Raw genomic sequence first — 17,317 nt, forward strand, 5'->3', positions numbered from 1 at the left:
TAACAATAGAATGAAGATGCACATTATTGTGCGTGAGTAGGTTTGTGCTTTTATTTAGATTATATTTCAGAAAGCTCAATCTCACATATCAATGATGTTTGGCCTATTTCCAAACATTGCAGCTTGTTGGTAGTACAATTCTGCATAGTGCGCACCAAAAACGGTTTGCGCATGTACAGGAAACTGTCATAAATGCATTATCCAATTAAGCTGATATTTGACACACATAAAGGGAGCTTAAAAGTGAATGTCAGTACCAATTTTACGTAAATCCATTGCATTCATGGAGTTATGATTATTCACATAAAAATGATCAATTTTTGCCACTTACGTACAGGATAAATCACTTGAAGGAATAAGTTGAAAACCAGTCTGTAGATAGAGTGGCCACTGTAAAAGGCATTATTCCCCACTTAGAATTGAAACTGGGTCAGTATTGCTATATATAAGTTGGTTGACTTATTCTTTGCATGTCCACTTAATACAACCTATCATCCTCTCAGCTTTGATTTGATCTATGTACAACATTGTGCCTTTTGGTAGTTTTAAGGAAATCGTAATAATGGCAACAACCAAATGTGTGTAAAAAAGTGTGTGGTTAAGTGCAAATAAAAACAATTTGTTGTCACGCCTACCAGGCAAACCGCTTAAGGGAAAGAGCTGAAAATCAGTGGGTTGATGGATTAATAATTATAGAAATGCCTTACTGTAGTTTTAAAATAAGCTGGAAGTAAAATCCATGGGTTATACTGGAAAATCAAACATTTGTGGGGTTGTGCAATCAAGGTACTCTAATAGAGCAGTCATCAGCACAGTTAGTTGATATAATCACAATTATCAGAGTTGCTCATAAAAACATATTACAATGCACGAAAAACATAATAAAAGTTTGCAAATACAAAAGAGGCGATACTATATTCTATGCCAAACGGTTGTGAAGAAAGGGTGAAGGTCTCCCCGGGTATGTGAATAGTGAAAACAAAGGTGGCGGCCAAGAAATGGCTGCAAGGATGTTAGTGCCAGTCAATTTTTGATATTAATAGCATTGTCATGTCTTTATTGTAATTTGTATCATTGCAGCCATTTCTATAACTCTTACTTTTCGCTGGTGAATTGGTACAAAAAAGAATGTAATTTGCCGTAGTGTAGCTACCAAAACAGCCATTCAATCTGTGAAAAAAGGGTGCACCCCATAATGCACCCTGAATGTCACACGTGTCACACAAATTAATCTGAGTTTGGATTATGCTGATGAAATCCACTTGACACAGCCACAATGTAACCTGACCTGGTTTCAACCCTGCAACAAAGAGATTAAATTACTTTGATAGTAAAGTATCCTCACTAATACTCTGGTGAAAATGTCCTCCAACGGTTATTGTGTAGCTTATCATGACTATTGCAAATGTCACAACATTGAAATGAACTATAGCAAGTACACTCAAAAACAGTTTACGATTATATTTGCATGGGTGAAGCTTGTTTACTACCACAACCACAAGGAGTTTACCTATTCCATGGAGTGCATATAAATCTTGAAGGAGGCATAAATCTGTGTAGTCTCGTCACCCAGACCCTTCCTCAAGAGCGATTATTAATTTTTGGTGCATGCTTATATTCTAAAAATCGATAAGCACGCTTGAGTAGTTGACGAGACTAGATCCTATGTATAGCTAGCAGATAATTTACTAAAGTGAGGCCAGAATTTTATCCCACAATCACTACATCCGATACAAAAGCCTTGCATGTATTCTAACAATTAGTGCATTGCTCCATGCAGTAGTGTGGGTTGGGTTTGTTGAAGGCTGAAATACTGATTGACAAGTACAGTATGGTGTTGTTAACACATGTAAATGTGTAGTTGCAAAAAGAAGCAGCTGTATTTCCACTATGATATCTAATAACCATTATACTGGTATGGCGTTTTTAATATCAGTGATTGCCAGCTGTAATAGCACCTTGTTACCATCATACCGGTATTTTGACCAACCCTACTTCATGCTAATCTCAAGGGCAGATTCAGACTTTTAAAAAGGGGTTCCACTCTGGAACATGGTAGTTAATTGCAACTTCAGTCAAGCTGCCTAGTAGTAATATTTCATATCAAATAACCACTCTCCAGCAATGTTTCAAATCTTACCAATTAGGCCCCTTAAAAATGCAACTGATCATGAAGCTTTTAAAGAACAGCATCAAAAATGTATAGCACTATTTATACAACCAAGTACTAAGAATAATACAAAAGGCAATTAGAATTATGTCTTAAAATATTCTCAAAAGCTACAAGGCGTACAACTATATATGCAACCACCAGAAAAGTGATCGCTGATAAACAAAGGCACAATTGTATAATAATCGTACCTTGTCATGTTGGTGGTTGAAAAATGTACAGCATTTCCATTTAGCACTGATTAAACCAGGCCCATGTGTACAGCATTACCGACTACATGGACCTGGTATTATAATTAATAGTTTCACTAGTGTTTCAAGTTGTTTGCAGATACCACGATTAAGTTATATCTCTGCATGTGCCAGATGCTGTGTGAGGGCAGCCAGTTTCATTTGCAATTGGCAGACCACTGTTAGTAACTATGTGTATTGTTGTAGCAGCAATATACAGTGACTAAGTATCAGTACTATTTGTTCATGTTGCCAGATAAAGTTACTCTAATAGAGCAGTCACTTACCATAATATAGCAGTCAGCCTTCTATTGTGTACTCATCTCTATAATATACAGTTACCATGCTGAATTGTATAACCTGTTGTATCTTGTGCAGGTCTCTGATGTGCCACCATAGATAATATACAAACCATGGTTTGGAAACGTCTTGTATTATTTACGTAGTGATGTCATAGACCATCCTTGTTACAGTGCATGAAAAGTTCATGGTCATTACAGGTGGAACATTCTGCATTTCTTGTAAACTACAAATACGTGTCTGTTGGTTACAGCTGGGTTACTAACCACCTACACTAATTGGAGGCTGGATTGGTTGTGGATACTGGTGAGTAGTAAACAACAGCGTAAAAAGATTCAAGATAAAAGGTGAAGTATAGTATTTCACAACAGTTGGACAAATTTCCTGAACAAATACAAAGTGCAGCATCATTTGTTTGCTGTTCTTAACTTCACTTGTAGCAGGTAGAGTGGCTTTAGCTAACCAGGTATCCAATGTCTCACTGTATACTCAGTAAAATGACAGAAAACAGGCACTACTTTGGGAAATTGTTTTATGCAAGTTAAACAAGTCTTTGGCTAAATATTCATTTCAATCTATCAAACATTTACTTGGGTGTGGCATAGAGGCTATGTTATGTTAGCTGGTAGCAAGGCTGCTGAAATATTTACTAATGCATACCTGCCAGTATCCACCTGTAGCCAATGATAATCCCTCCAATGCGAGCTCCAATGTCCACAGACAAGCTGTGTTCTTGTTCAGTACAAAATGCTACACAATAAACAATGTAAACGGAATGTCCACACCTTCAAACTAGCCTTCAAACAAGAGAGAAAAAGCCAAACAGCCACTCAGTACATTTCAACAATTTCCAAATGTATTGGCGCACTGTAACTAGTATATATAGGTAAATAATTTAATGGGCATTTCCAATCCACGGTTCATATATTGTCTATGGTGCCACATGCATCTGTATAATTCTAATATGCTGTCTACACATTGTATTATGCCCTTGCCCTGCTATTTTGTTTATGTACTTGGTTGTACGTGATGCACTCCTAATAATAAGAGCAATAATTATTTTTAGAGAAGCTTATTACATATGATGCTGGGGTAGTAGTTTTGTTGATTTTGCAGTAAAGATCTATAAAAGTTTTCAATGAATCTTCAACTGATAACCTGATTTTGGTTTTGCTGATTTAATAAAATATAGAAACTTTTCAGCAGCTTGGCTCTTCCAAAATGAGAAACTCTTTGAACCCCCTGGATCTACCTTTAATTTTATCACTAAAATTTTATCAAGCCACTTATTGTTGTTTGCTCTTCCTAATATGGTTTGGTATTATAAAGGGTTCCAGCAGAACTTTGAATCTGATGTGACTGCCACTGAGAACACTTTATTGACATCAAGTAACCAAGTGGACAACTATACTCAGTCTTCTACTACCAGTAAGTTGTGTTTGTCAAGTTGCTAAAGGTATAAGCTGTATATAAGAATAAATCAATTTTAATATCAACAGTACTGTGTATTAGCGATCAACATCAGTGGGCTTTTCTTGGCAATATTGGTTAGGTATAGTCAAACCCAAAAGTGTCTTTGGAGTGGCAAAAAAAGCACTTCTGATAAGATGCTATGGATTTTTTAAATTCTATATTCAGCAGAATTTTCTACTGCCTGCCCTGCCTGCCTGCCCTGCCCGCCTGCCCTGCCCTGCCCGCCTGCCCTGCCTGCCCTGCCTGCCTGCCTGCCTGCCTGCCCTGCCTGATGCCTTCAGTCAACTATAACTCAATAACGGCTAAGGTATACCACAGTATGTACAATGCACATCATGCACTTACCTTAGTCGTTCTTTGTGTCCCAGTTTTTTTCACTGGCAATGCAAAGATATTGATTTGCAGTAGCATGATACAACTTCCCTGTGGCTTGCTATCACACTTATTGTTTGTATTTTCCATAGTGCTTCATCTTTCAGAAATTGATTGTTGGGGTGTGTGTTCAGACACAAGATTAATTTTATGGCATGCCGGGTGTCATTCTTTCTTTTGATGTGGTATATGTGGGTTCATTAGTCATAATTATGTTATTTAAAAAGTTAAACAATCAAGTAGAAGGAATTTTAAATGATTAGGAATCAAAGAAAAAAGCTGTGCAACAAGAAATTAACTAAAACGTGGCGAAACAAGGAAGCTGCATGTCTATAGCTATACAACATACATACTGCTGTTATTTGCAGCTGTGTTATTCTACACATATAAACCAGTATGAGATTCCCAGCATGGTATTGCATCACATGAGTCATACTGCCAGTCTTATTAAGATATCACCATTCCTTTCACTAGGTCTTTGGACAGGGTGCATAGCTCTTGTATGAACCTGGCCTTGAGTCTGGCACATGTTATACTTAACTGCTTTCCATCCTTGTATCCATGTACATTAATACGTAGCTGCCTATATAGACGATATTCCTTGTTTTATTACTTTATTGTTTCTGTGATCCCTACGCAAAGGTAAAATTTCTATACTTGTTATATTAATGATTACAATGAGTGTATGAAGAATTTTGTAAAAATCAAGTGGGTGGTGATAATACTACTGATACCTTTTGCAGGTGCTGTTACTACCTGTGTCACATGTCAGTCAACAACACTGACTACTACAACTGTACCAAGTAGTTTAACAACTCCAGAACACACCAGAAAAGGTACAGATTTGGAATTGATTCCTTAAATACCATGTTAATTGACTAAAAATCTGCTATATTTCTGTTTATGTGTGTTGATGTGTCTCTGTCCTCACCGTGAGCTAGAAATGAAGCAGCCTGTGCAAGAGGAGAAAATAAGGCTGTGTAGCACAATTAAACTTCCCAGAACCCAGGTCCAGTCCCAGGCATCAATAATTGCACAGTATGAAAGTATCAAGATCAAGATACTCTAATAGAAATACTCTAATAGAAATACAACAATCAAACATTCAATACTCCAAAAACTCCTAAAATTAGTCTCATGTATTTCAGAGTGTATTTCAGAGGGTCTAATGTATAAATATATCCTAAATAGTATGTTTTTAGCAGAAATCTTACTTTAATATAAAATTGTGTATCAAGATACCCTAATAGAGCAGTCATCCTCGCACAACAGTCAAATAAATATTATTACATTGTTATGCCTCCCTATATTACTTAGTTATAATGATAGTTGTGTAGCTAGGCCCTGGAATCACTAAAGGTCAGGTATGCCCCTGGAAAGCTTCCTAAGGAATACAACTGGCTTGAAATTTGGGTGCGGAAACTGTCTAACAATGTTGTAAGCATAAAATTTGAACTGCTTTAGTAGAATGATTATTTCGTTGTTCAGCTAATGTTACTGATGTTCAAATAAGTAAAATTTCACTGTACCTTAACTACATATTCTATAACAAAAAAGCTGGGAATTAAAATAACTTATAGTGGCACTAAACTAAAATTTGAAAACATTCTGTTGACATGCAGTAAGGTAACTGCATAAAACCTATTGCTGTTTAAAGAGCAGATTTAGGATTTACAAAAAGGGGGTAAGGTACTAATCTCTCATATGAGGGTGTGCTTCCTCCCAGCATGTGAAGCATGGTGGCATGTCTCTCTCTCCCCCCCCCCCCCCCCCAGAAAAATAGATGCTAAAATGCTGCAATTTGGAGACATTAAAATGCTTACAATTTGCCTATAAATATTTTATGTACTATTAGGTATAGTTCTGCAGCATTTGTTAATGAAAAGGTTTGGGTAGCTAAGTTCAGACAACCAACGCCCTCTCAGAATTGCACAACAACAACAACAGGTGCATGTTAGAATAACAATGTAATTGAAACTGGAAAGTTTAAATGATGTGAGATTGGATCTGAGAGCATTTTCATTGGCATTTGTATACTTCAATTAAGTATTGCCATACATAATGACTGTACAAGTAAATAGATGCATCTTCAGGTGCAGACAGATATAGATAAATTCCATAGAAGAACCAACTATTATGTGTCTGCTAAATGTTCTATTAGAGTAGTTAGGTGACTGCTCTATTACAGTATCTTGATTTTGTGTACCTCCAATGGTGATCCCAGTGATCCGGGCCCTTTTTGGATAACCTTTAGCACAAATCCAGTGATAATGCCTACAAAAGATGGTTAAAAGATGGTTTTAATGAGTATTTGTACTATTAGTCATCATTATAACTATGCTAAGACAAAGTTCATTATAATCTTCTTCATATTGATCAAGTAAAGTCTAAAGTGAAGGGGGATCAGCCCCCATTGCCCCTCCTCTAGATCCGCCCCCATTGCCCCTCCTCTAGATCTGCCCCTGTGTTTGATGAATTTGTACAATGTACATTCTTTGTTACTGTGGTGCTTTTTTTATTTCAAAGATAAAACTGATACTCAACCGCAGATTGCTGAGTTGCATCGAGATGTAGTTCCTAAGTATGCTGTCCACTGGGAGGACCTTGGAGTTATGCTTGGACTCAAAGATTATGACATATCTGTCATATCTCGCAATCATAGCTTTAATCCCAACAGAACCATAGATTGCTGTAAAAGTATGCTGAAAAAGTGGCTAGAGACAGACACTGGAGCAACATGGGGTAAATTAAGAGATGCCATCAACACCGTAAACAAGCAAGGTATGTATACAAGGTATGTATAACAAAGTGTATTGGAACCTTTACCTTTCTGTAACGGGAACAGTTCTTGATTCGTACTGTTGTGTAACGGGTTGAACATAGCCAACAACGAAGCGTAATGGATACTTCACTTTTCAGACAACAATTGAGGCACACGGTGTCATTTCTTTCTTTCAGTATGTGTGGATTGCAGAGGTGCTTTTCGATCAGTTGTTGATTTGTAATACTGTGTAACGGGTTGAACATAGTTGACAACAAAGCGTAATGGATACTTCACTTTTTCAGACGATAATTGATATACGTAGCTGGGGCACGCGGTGCCATTTCAGATGTGGTATGAGTGGCTTCACCAGTCATAATAATTATTTTAGTAAACAAGTAAACAGGAATTTTCAACTAGAGTAGGGACCATAGCACATCGATAAAAAGTACTGAAACAAACTGAAGTAGTCCATGATATTTAATCACAGTAAAACAATAAGAAGTGTTATATCCCTACTGTGCATTTCCATTATGGTATCTTGAGGACAGTAGAACACTTCTTATTGTTTTACTGTGATTTAATATTGTGCACTACTCCAGCTTGTTTCAGTACTTTTTATTGATGTGCTATGGGCCCTATTCTAGTTGAAAATTCCAAGCTTTTCTGTTTACTTGTAAGAATAAATGGTACAGTTTAGGCTCCCGTGAAGATTTCTTACCTCACTCCATAGGCTTCAATACATTTTAAAGGACACTGGATGTTGTGCAACCATAATTATTAACCACCACATTCCTTAGCCCTTATGTGAAAATGGGCTATTAATCTAGGTTAGCAGTTTCAATGCAAGATATTGAAGAACCTTAGCATAATGTAATGGTAATATAGCTAATCACTTTTAGTAGTTGATAAGGTAAAATTTATGGGAGTCCAGTATATTAAATAAATGGATATAACATACATTTGCATGAAATAATTTGTTGTTACTGTTGTTATTGATCCACTGGTAGTGTAAGTTGCCTATTATCGAACGGTACATATTATCGAACTTAATACACTAAGCAAGCTACACAAGAGATGAAGGTGGATAAAGGCTAACTAAAGACTTACTGAGCTGTAACAGCCAACAATACAACATTTACAGTAGCTTTCTTCTGTAGTTTCTGTTGGTAAAGCACTCCAGAGGCGCTAGTGGATACACAGTAGCACTAAGTGAGCAAAATCACAATTATTTTAACAAACACCTGCAACTTCTCACCACAAAAACGTACATACTTCTGGTTTGGACCATTTGATGGCGTGATCTTTTCACGCGTCGAGCGCTTGTTTCCTGTTTGTGTTATTTCTTCCTAAGTCCCAAGTTGTAAGTAAATCAAGTCAGGGGGCTTCAGGTTATGAGCAAAACGGTAGCACTATAACAGCTATTGTTTCTGTCAAACTTGAATAACTCGTGAACGGTGCATTCAACCTCCATAAAATTTCAGTTGCAGATTGTTATCTGGTAGTTGGATATCCCATAGAAACCTCAAAGTGGCAGGGTAATTCCCTAGTGAGTAATTCATTGGAATGTGCGAACTGTTTGAAAATTGGTCATTGAGTGAAAGTACTGCTGTTGGATAATATGTACCAGTGTTCGAGTTATGGCAAACGATAAGGTTTGTGGTTTAGCCCATAACTCCCAGTGTGTTGGTGTGATTTACTTACCACTTCATGTCCAGAGAGGCAGGGACCGCTCTGTTGAATAGTCCAAACCAGAAGTGTGTATGTTACTGTGGTGAGGAAATATAGGCACTTGTTGAAATCTGTTCGATGAATGGCGACTTACGCTATGGTGTACTAGCTTTCTTTACCGCACTGTTGTTTGTCTTGCTTGGGATATAGTTTTACAGTTGATTTTATCACTACGGTGATTCATGCTAGTAGTCAACAAAGTTTATCAGACCTGTGGCATTGAGCTGTTGACTGACATGTCCCTTTATCACTTGGTCTTGCACAAAATTAACATTCTAATAACAAGGTAAAAAATGTTTTTTAGTTAAGCCTACTTTGTTTTGGGATTGGTAGCTGCAATTCTGGTGTAATTATACTATATTTTTTACTTGTGAATTCAATTTACTGTTGGCATCCTGTCAATAAAATGGCTTAGGTTGTATATAACACAGCCATCCACACCATAACTATCTTTAATCAGGCATCTATTGTATATACAAATAGGGTAACATGTTGGATAGTGTACAAATTAATTTGTCCATATAAACAGCATTTTTTTTCACATGCTATTGTATAAAGGTTATGTATAAGTAATTCGTGCACATGATACAATGCAATTTCACAAGCATGTATATTGAATGCTAATCAGTATTCATATCATTTCACTGTAGGTTCTAAATCCAAGTATATGAAGCCCCCAAAACTGTCAACCACTACGGTACCTCGACCTGAAATATTAAAAGAAATGGTTAACAAGATATGTAATACAAATTTGAATATAGAATGTTATGCAGTTGCCTTAACAGTTACTGGTGCTGGTGGATTTGGAAAAACCACTATTACAAAAGCTTTGTGTCACGATCCCATAATAAAGCAGCAATTCACTAATGGCGTTGTGTTTGTGGAACTTGGACCACGAGCATGTGATCCTAGTGTTAAACTGAGCCAATTGTATCACTTGCTAACTGGGTCACAGCTAAACTCAGGAGATACTAACTATGCAGAGCAGGAAATCCAACAGCTTACTGAAGCTCACTATCAAAATCTTCTTGTCATTATTGATGATGTGTGGCATGTTGAAGATGCGGAACCCATAGCAAGGGCTTTTAGTTACTGCAAAACGGTTCTCACAACCAGGATGAATGATACTGAACAATACATACCTACAGCTGAAAAAATTACCATAGGTCCAATGAAACCAAAAGAAGCCATTGGCGTAATGACAAGTGGGATAATGGATTACAGTACTCTTTCACATGAGGATAAAATCTTACTTGAAGAACTGTCGCAAGAAGCTCATTTGTGGCCACTGATCCTGTCACTTATTAGAGGTCAACTGTTGCACAATATAAAACATTGTAAGTTGTCTCATCACGATGCCATTCACACTGTGCAGGTAAAACTACATGATAAAGGCTTGACTGCTTTTGATAAACATAATATTGAAAGTGTCGAAAGAAGTCGAAAATTTGCTGTAAAAATATGCATCGAATTAACTTTAGAATATCTGTCACAGAGTGAATCAGATAATTTTAAAACATTCATACTAACAACTGGAGTTGGCAACTCACTGCCAGTGGATGTTATATACTGCCTATGGAATGTGTCTAAAGAAGAAGCAAAAGATAAGATCGACATACTATGGGCTTATGGAATAATAAGGCTTATAGAAATCATAATGCCTCTGGATAATAAAATCATACAATCTATTGAGGTCCATGCTGTAGTTAGCCAATACATTATTGAGAATATAGAGAGTAAAGAAGTGTTTCCTCTCCTGCCTAGGACATTAGGTACACTTCACAAACTAAAAGAAGAGCTTGAAATTTCATTTCTACAGTCATATGGAGTTAAGAATATAAAATCGTTATCCAAAGTGGAATTTTTAAAGTATACTCAAAGTAAAATTGAGCATGACCTTATGCCACACTTCATTAGGGAGATAGATTCTCGTAGACTTTATGAGCTGCATTTTATTATAAATGAAATGAGCAAAGTACAATTTTGTTTAGAGTTCAAACCTGACACTCACCATCTGTTACCACCATTTGTTGAACAATATGGTTTAATCAAAGCAGAATGCTACAAAATGTTAAAGAATCTTCATGTAATAAATAGAAAATTATCTCAAATGATTCAACGTCATCTCGCAGATAAAAATTACTGCAAATTACTACAAAGCATTGAAGAGAATTGCTTTACGCATCCCAGTGGGTTTACTGCACAAAAGTGCGTGGAGATTATAAAAGGTATCATCCAATACTGTGATCCAGAGCAAGCAAAGATCGTAGCAAAATGTTGCTTGTATTTGCACAAGATTACCCCTAATTTTGATATAATAAGACACAGGTACTTTCCTTACCTAAAACTGCATGTTAAACTACATGAAAAAATTGTCACTGCACTAGACAAAGAATCACCACTCATTGAAAGCACTTGTGACTATTGCAATGGAGATGAATACAAAGAAGAATTTGATTTAATACATCAAAATTATTACAACAGGACACAAGGTGCTGCTGCTAGCCTGCTAAATTAACACTTTACTGAACACTGCTGCTACATGCTAATTATAGGATATTTTTTTTTCTAATTTTTACATATTGTATAGGGTATTTTTTAATATTGAAAGACTCCTTAAGCCTTAAAGCTATAATCCATGCATGATATTTGCTGTGAAGTGTACTTTATAACTTCATACCATATATGCAGATGATCTAATCTATAGTAGCACGATTGATTAGGGATGTGACAAACAGTATAGGTTTACCTTTCCATGCAACATTTGAGACATCTGCATGATGTTGTGTATCATGTAGATACCGTAATTCACTTTATTTTTGTGCAATTTTGTCCAAAAAAAAACTCATGATGAACATGTTTAATAACATTCTCCTAGTTGAAAGTTAGCCAATAGCTACAGTATGATAGCTAAAAGCAGTACATAAGTTACACAATCAATGCTTGGAAACATTCTATACTTGTACAAAAAACTTCATATAAGAAAATTTTATATAATTTTTGCATACAAAAATATTTTACCATAAAAATTGCAATGAAAAGTGAGGTACCGCAGTAGTTTTGGTGGTTTAATAATGATCTGTGTAAAAGGCAAAGATCAAAGGTATCATTTAGAATTCATGCATACATCAAAGCATTTCACACATTAAGCACACCCTGAACTGGCGAATTTATTTTTCAAGCATACTTAGTGCAGCTAATATAAACATCTTAGGCCTTTATAAGGCCTTCTGGTATACAGGCTCTGCCTTTACCAGGTACTTTAATCATAATAAGGTAGTGATTCCGGGAGAATTTTAAAATTGATGGAAACAATTTCTATTTAGCACAGGCTTGTGCAGCGCTCCTCAAGGATCTCACAAACACTTGGTTTTTAAAAATCCATCAATGGATTAAGGAGTTATAAGCAATTTTATCCTTTAAAAATGGTAAAATTTTCTCCGCTTCTTTCCATTGAAAAAGTTCCCAAAAATGGCACAATTGAACAAATGTTTATAACTCAGGTTTGCAAAAATATTTCAACTTCTGTTTCCTGATATAAATACCTCAGTACATGGACTATAGTACAACCATCATTATAAGACCCTTTCAGTAAAGGTCACCTCTGTAGAAGACCACCTAACAGTTGCATGAACTTAGCATAATACAAATGGCATAACAACTTGCACTTGGTCTGAATGCAAACACCCTGTACTGGTCACCTTCACCCAAAATACAATGCGCATGCAAAACAAGGACCTGTACTGTTCATTTATAGCTGCTTATACAGTTATTTATACAGTTACTTTTTAGCTTCTTGATAGCTACCAAAGTGACGCACCAGACAACTTGGTTATTTATGCTGCAAATTTGCTGACTTTTTGCAAACTAATAATGAAAACTACATGGACAAATATGTTGCACTTGGTGTAACTAACATGTACTGGGTCGTTTCTTACAAAAACAACATTACATTGTGGTAAATATATTGAAAAACAATCTTAGAATTGGCATAAAACACCACACAAACACATTTATAGCAGTAAACTAACAGCAACATCGTGTTCCTCGTCCCCAGAAACCCTAGAAACAATCTAATTGTTTGATTAAACACTCGTACGGCAGCGAATCAATTGTGCCATCTTTCCAATGGAGGATTCACGGAGAAAATTTTATCTAATCCAAAACAGCCAAGCTGTAAAAAAAGTGTGCGGCCCTCAGAAAGGCTATGGTGAAAAAAGATGTGAAATCCAAGGTGGCGGCCAAGAAATGGCTGTGATGGTAGGTTAATGGTAAAAATTTTAATAACGACAATTCAGGTGAATTTTTGTGCCGCTTCACAAAATTTACCTAAATTGTCATTATTAAAATTTTTACCATTAACCTACCATCACAGCCATTTCTTGGCCGCCACCTTGGATTTCACATCTTTTTTCACCATAGCCTTTCTGAGGGCCACACACTTTTTTTACAGCTTGGCTGTTTTGGATTAGATTTCATTTCTTTTTGTATTTGTATACCCCAAAGCCGGCCTATGGCCAGCTTTGGGACTTTTTTAACCTATGTTTTTTTCTTTACTACAGGAAGAAGAAAAGATGAAGTAGATGTACTTTAAATATTTTATCAGTAAATGTACAAATTATATATACTGTATAATACATATGTGACCGGATTTGCGAAAAGGGGTCTTCCACACACATCCAATTTGCCAACTTTGACAATTGATAACTTCAGATTGGAAAGAGCTATTGTCTTGAATTTTGGACAGTGGTGAGCACCACTATAGCTGAATACGTGGTGACATTTTCAGGTTAATATGTTACTTGAACACTGAGTTATGGTCTCCAACGGTTACGGAATTGGATGTGTGTGGAAGACCCCTTTTCGCAAATCCGGTCACATAATATTATATTGATTACAGAAATCTCCATGGTGGTTTCTTTGTAACTGAACACTCTACAAGGTGACTTCTTCTAATTGCTCTCTCTACAGGGTGAATTGTTTGTAGCTGAACGATCTACAAGGTAACTTCTAGCTGATCTCTCTACAGGGTGATGTGTTTGTAGCTGAATTCTGTATAGGTGATTTGTTTGCAGCTGAGCTCTTTACAGAATGGTTTCTTTGTAGCTGAACTCTCTAAAAGGTAACTTCTTCTAATTGATCTTTCTACAGGGCAATTTGTTTCTGGTAGAATTTTCTACAGGGTGATTTCTTTGCAACTGAACTCTCTACATGGTGGTTTCTTTGTAGCTGAACTCTCTTCAAGGTAATTTCTTCTAGCTGATCTCTCTACAGGGAGATTTGTTTGTAGCTGAACTATCTACAAGGTAACTTCTTATAGCTGATCTCTCTACAGGGTGATGTGTTTGTAGCTGAATTCTGTATAGGTGATTTGTTTGCAGCTGAGCTCTTTACAGAATGGTTTCTTTGTAGCTGAACTCTCTAAAAGGTAACTTCTTCTAACTGATCTTTCTACAGGGCAATTTGTTTCTGGCAGAATTTTCTACAGGGTGATTTCTTTGCAGCTGAACTCTCTACATGGTGGTTTCTTTGTAGCTGAACTCTCTTCAAGGTAATTTCTTCTAGCTGATCTCTCTACAGGGAGATTTGTTTGTAGCAGCTGAACTATCTACAAGGTAACTTCTTATAGCTGATCTCTCTACAGGGTGATTTGTTCGTAGTTGAATTCTGTACAGGTGATTTGTTTGCAGCTGAGCTCTTTACAAAATGGTTTCTTTGTAGATGAACTTTCTCCAAGGTAACTTCTTTTAACTGATCTTTCTACAGGGTAATTTGTTTGTAGCTGAACTATCTACAAGGTAATTTCTTCTAGCTGATCTCTCTACAGGGTGATTTGTTTGTAGCTGAATTCTGTACAAGTGATTTGTTTGCAGCTGAGCTCTTTACAGAATGGTTTCTTTGTAGCTGAACTCTCTACAGGGTGATTTGTTTGTAGCTGAAATCCCTACAAGGTAACTTCTTCTAGCTAATCTTTCTACAGGGCGATTTGTTTGTAGCTGAGTTCTCTACAGGGTGATTTGTTTGCAGCTGAACTCTACATGGTAGTTTCTTTGTAGCTCTACAATGTGACTTCTTCTAGCTGAACTCTCTACAAGGTGACTTGTTTCTAGCTGATCTCTCTACAGGGTGACATGTTTCTAGCTGAACTCTCTACAGGTGATTTGTTTGCAGCTGAACTCTCTACATGGTTTATTTCTTTGTAACTGAACTCCCTGCAAGGTGACTTCTTCTAGCTGATCTCTCTACAGGGAGATTTGTTTGTAGCTTAACTCTCTACAGGTGATTTGTTTGCAGCTGAACTCTCTACATGATGGTTTCTTTGTAGCTGAACTCTCTACAAGGTAATTTCTTCTAGCTGATCTCTCTACAGGCCGATTTGTTTGCAGCTGAACTCTCTACATGATGGTTTCTTTGTAGCTGAACTCTCTACAAGGTGATTTCTTCTATAGCTGATCTTTCTACAGGGTGATTTGTTTGTAGTTGAACTCTCTACATGATAGTTTCTTTGTAGCTGAACTCTCTACAAGGTGATTTCTTCTATAGTTGATCTTTCTACAGGGTGATTTGTTTGTAGTTGAACTCTCTACATGATAGTTTCTTTGTAGCTGAACTCTCTACAAGGTGATTTCTTCTATAGCTGATCTTTCTACAGGGTGATTTGTTTGTACCTGAACTATCTACATGATGGTTTCTTTGTAGCTGAACTCTCTACAAGGTAACTTCTTCTAGCTGATCTCTCTACAGGACAATTTGTTTGTACCTGAACTCTCACATGATTGCTTCTTTGAAGCTGAACTCTCTACAAGGTGATTTCTTCTAGCTGATCTTTCTACAGGGTGATTTGTTTGTAGCAGAACTCTCTACAAGGAAACTTCTTCTAGCTGATCTCTCTAAAGGGAGATTTGTTTGTAGCTGAACTCTCTATACATGATTTGTTTGCGGCTGAATTCTCTACATGATGGTTTCTTTGTAGCTGAACTCTCTACAAGGTAACTTCTTCTAGCTGATCTCTTTACAGGGTGAATTGTTTGTAGCTGAACGATCTACAAGGTAACTTCTTCTAACTGATCTCTCTACAGGGTGATTTGTCTGTAGCTGAACTCTCTACAAGGAAACCTCTTTTAACTGAGCTCTGTACAGGGTGAATTGTTTGTAGCTGAACTATCTACAAGGTAACTTCTTCTAACTGATCTCTCTACAGGGTGATTTGTTTGTAGCTGAACTATCTACAAGGTAACTTCTTCTAGCTGATCTCTCTACAGGGTGATTTGTTTGTAGCTGATTTCTGTATAGGTGATTTGTTTGCAGCTGAGCTCTTTACAGAATGGTTTCTTTGTAGCTGAACTCTCTACAAGGTAACTTCTTCTAGCTGATGTATCTACAGGGTCACTAGTTTGTAGCTGAATTCTCTACATGGTGGTTTCTTTGTAACTGAACTATCTGTAAGGTGACATCTTCTAGCTGATCTTTCAACAGGGTGATTTGTTTGTAACTGAACTCTCTACAAGAAAACTTCTTCTAACTGATGTCTGAACAGGGTGAATTGTTTGTAGCTGAACTCTCTACAGGGTGATTTGTTTGTAGCTGATCTCTATACAGGTTACTTATTTCTAACTGATCTCTTGAATTCTGTTCAGGGTGACTGCTCTATTAGGATGACTGTTCTATTAGAGTATCTCGATCTCGCACTTGCTACACCAAGTTGGATTTCGTGTTATAACTCCGTGGCTTTAAGTCTGATTCTTCTACACCATTGAAGAGCCTTTCTAAGATGATAACTCCATCTGTACAGCGATTTTCAAAGCATTACCCCAAGTGGTTTATCTGGTAGGCGTGGCAAGCATAATAATAATAATAACAAAAATTAGCTAATCTCGATTGCGTAATTGTTACACACTGTTGATTTTTTCGCTGTATCTTCCTGGTTTTTAGCTCGATTTCTTTCAAACCACAAAAGGTTTGAGGTTCAATAGTTAACCTATTCACCCACCGATTTTCAGCTTCTTCCCATACGCGGTTTACCCTGTAGGCGTGACAACATATTGGTGTTATTTTTCGTGCATAATCGCTCATAACTCTTTGCCTGTTTATGGTATTCCAGCCAAAGTTGGTACAGAGATGCGCCTTTATACCCCCCTTCTGTGTGCCAAATTTCAAGGCAATCGGATAACGCGTTCGCGTTTTATAGCAGGTTTTATAAGTGTGCGAAAAGAGGAAGAAAAATAAGAAGAAAAAAAAACGAAGAAACTAAGCCAATTTTTGAAGTCGCATATCTCAGGC

The 17,317-nt window shown here is 36.8% G+C and overlaps 1 protein-coding gene across 3 annotated transcripts in view; it reads left to right on the top strand.

Moving 5' to 3' along the window:
• The window catches only part of LOC136242105 (uncharacterized), a 52,696-nt gene extending 40,952 nt beyond the window's left edge, over positions 1-11,744 (top strand). For 2 of the 3 annotated variants that reach the window (XM_066033493.1, XM_066033494.1), the window contains 4 exons: positions 4,030-4,128; positions 5,289-5,381; positions 7,072-7,326; positions 9,688-11,744. In XM_066033493.1, coding sequence (XP_065889565.1) covers positions 4,030-4,128; positions 5,289-5,381; positions 7,072-7,326; positions 9,688-11,555 — 2,315 coding nt within the window. In that variant the 3' untranslated portion in view covers positions 11,556-11,744. Of the gene's footprint in view, positions 1-4,029; positions 4,129-5,288; positions 5,382-7,071; positions 7,340-9,687 lie in introns of all 3 variants that reach the window. The other variant, XM_066033496.1, reaches the window with a different exon arrangement.
• The last annotated feature ends 5,573 nt before the right edge of the window (positions 11,745-17,317 follow it).

This window comes from Dysidea avara, chromosome 13 (genome assembly GCF_963678975.1).
Source record: "Dysidea avara chromosome 13, odDysAvar1.4, whole genome shotgun sequence".
In the NCBI taxonomy this organism is placed as follows: Eukaryota; Metazoa; Porifera; class Demospongiae; order Dictyoceratida; family Dysideidae; genus Dysidea; species Dysidea avara.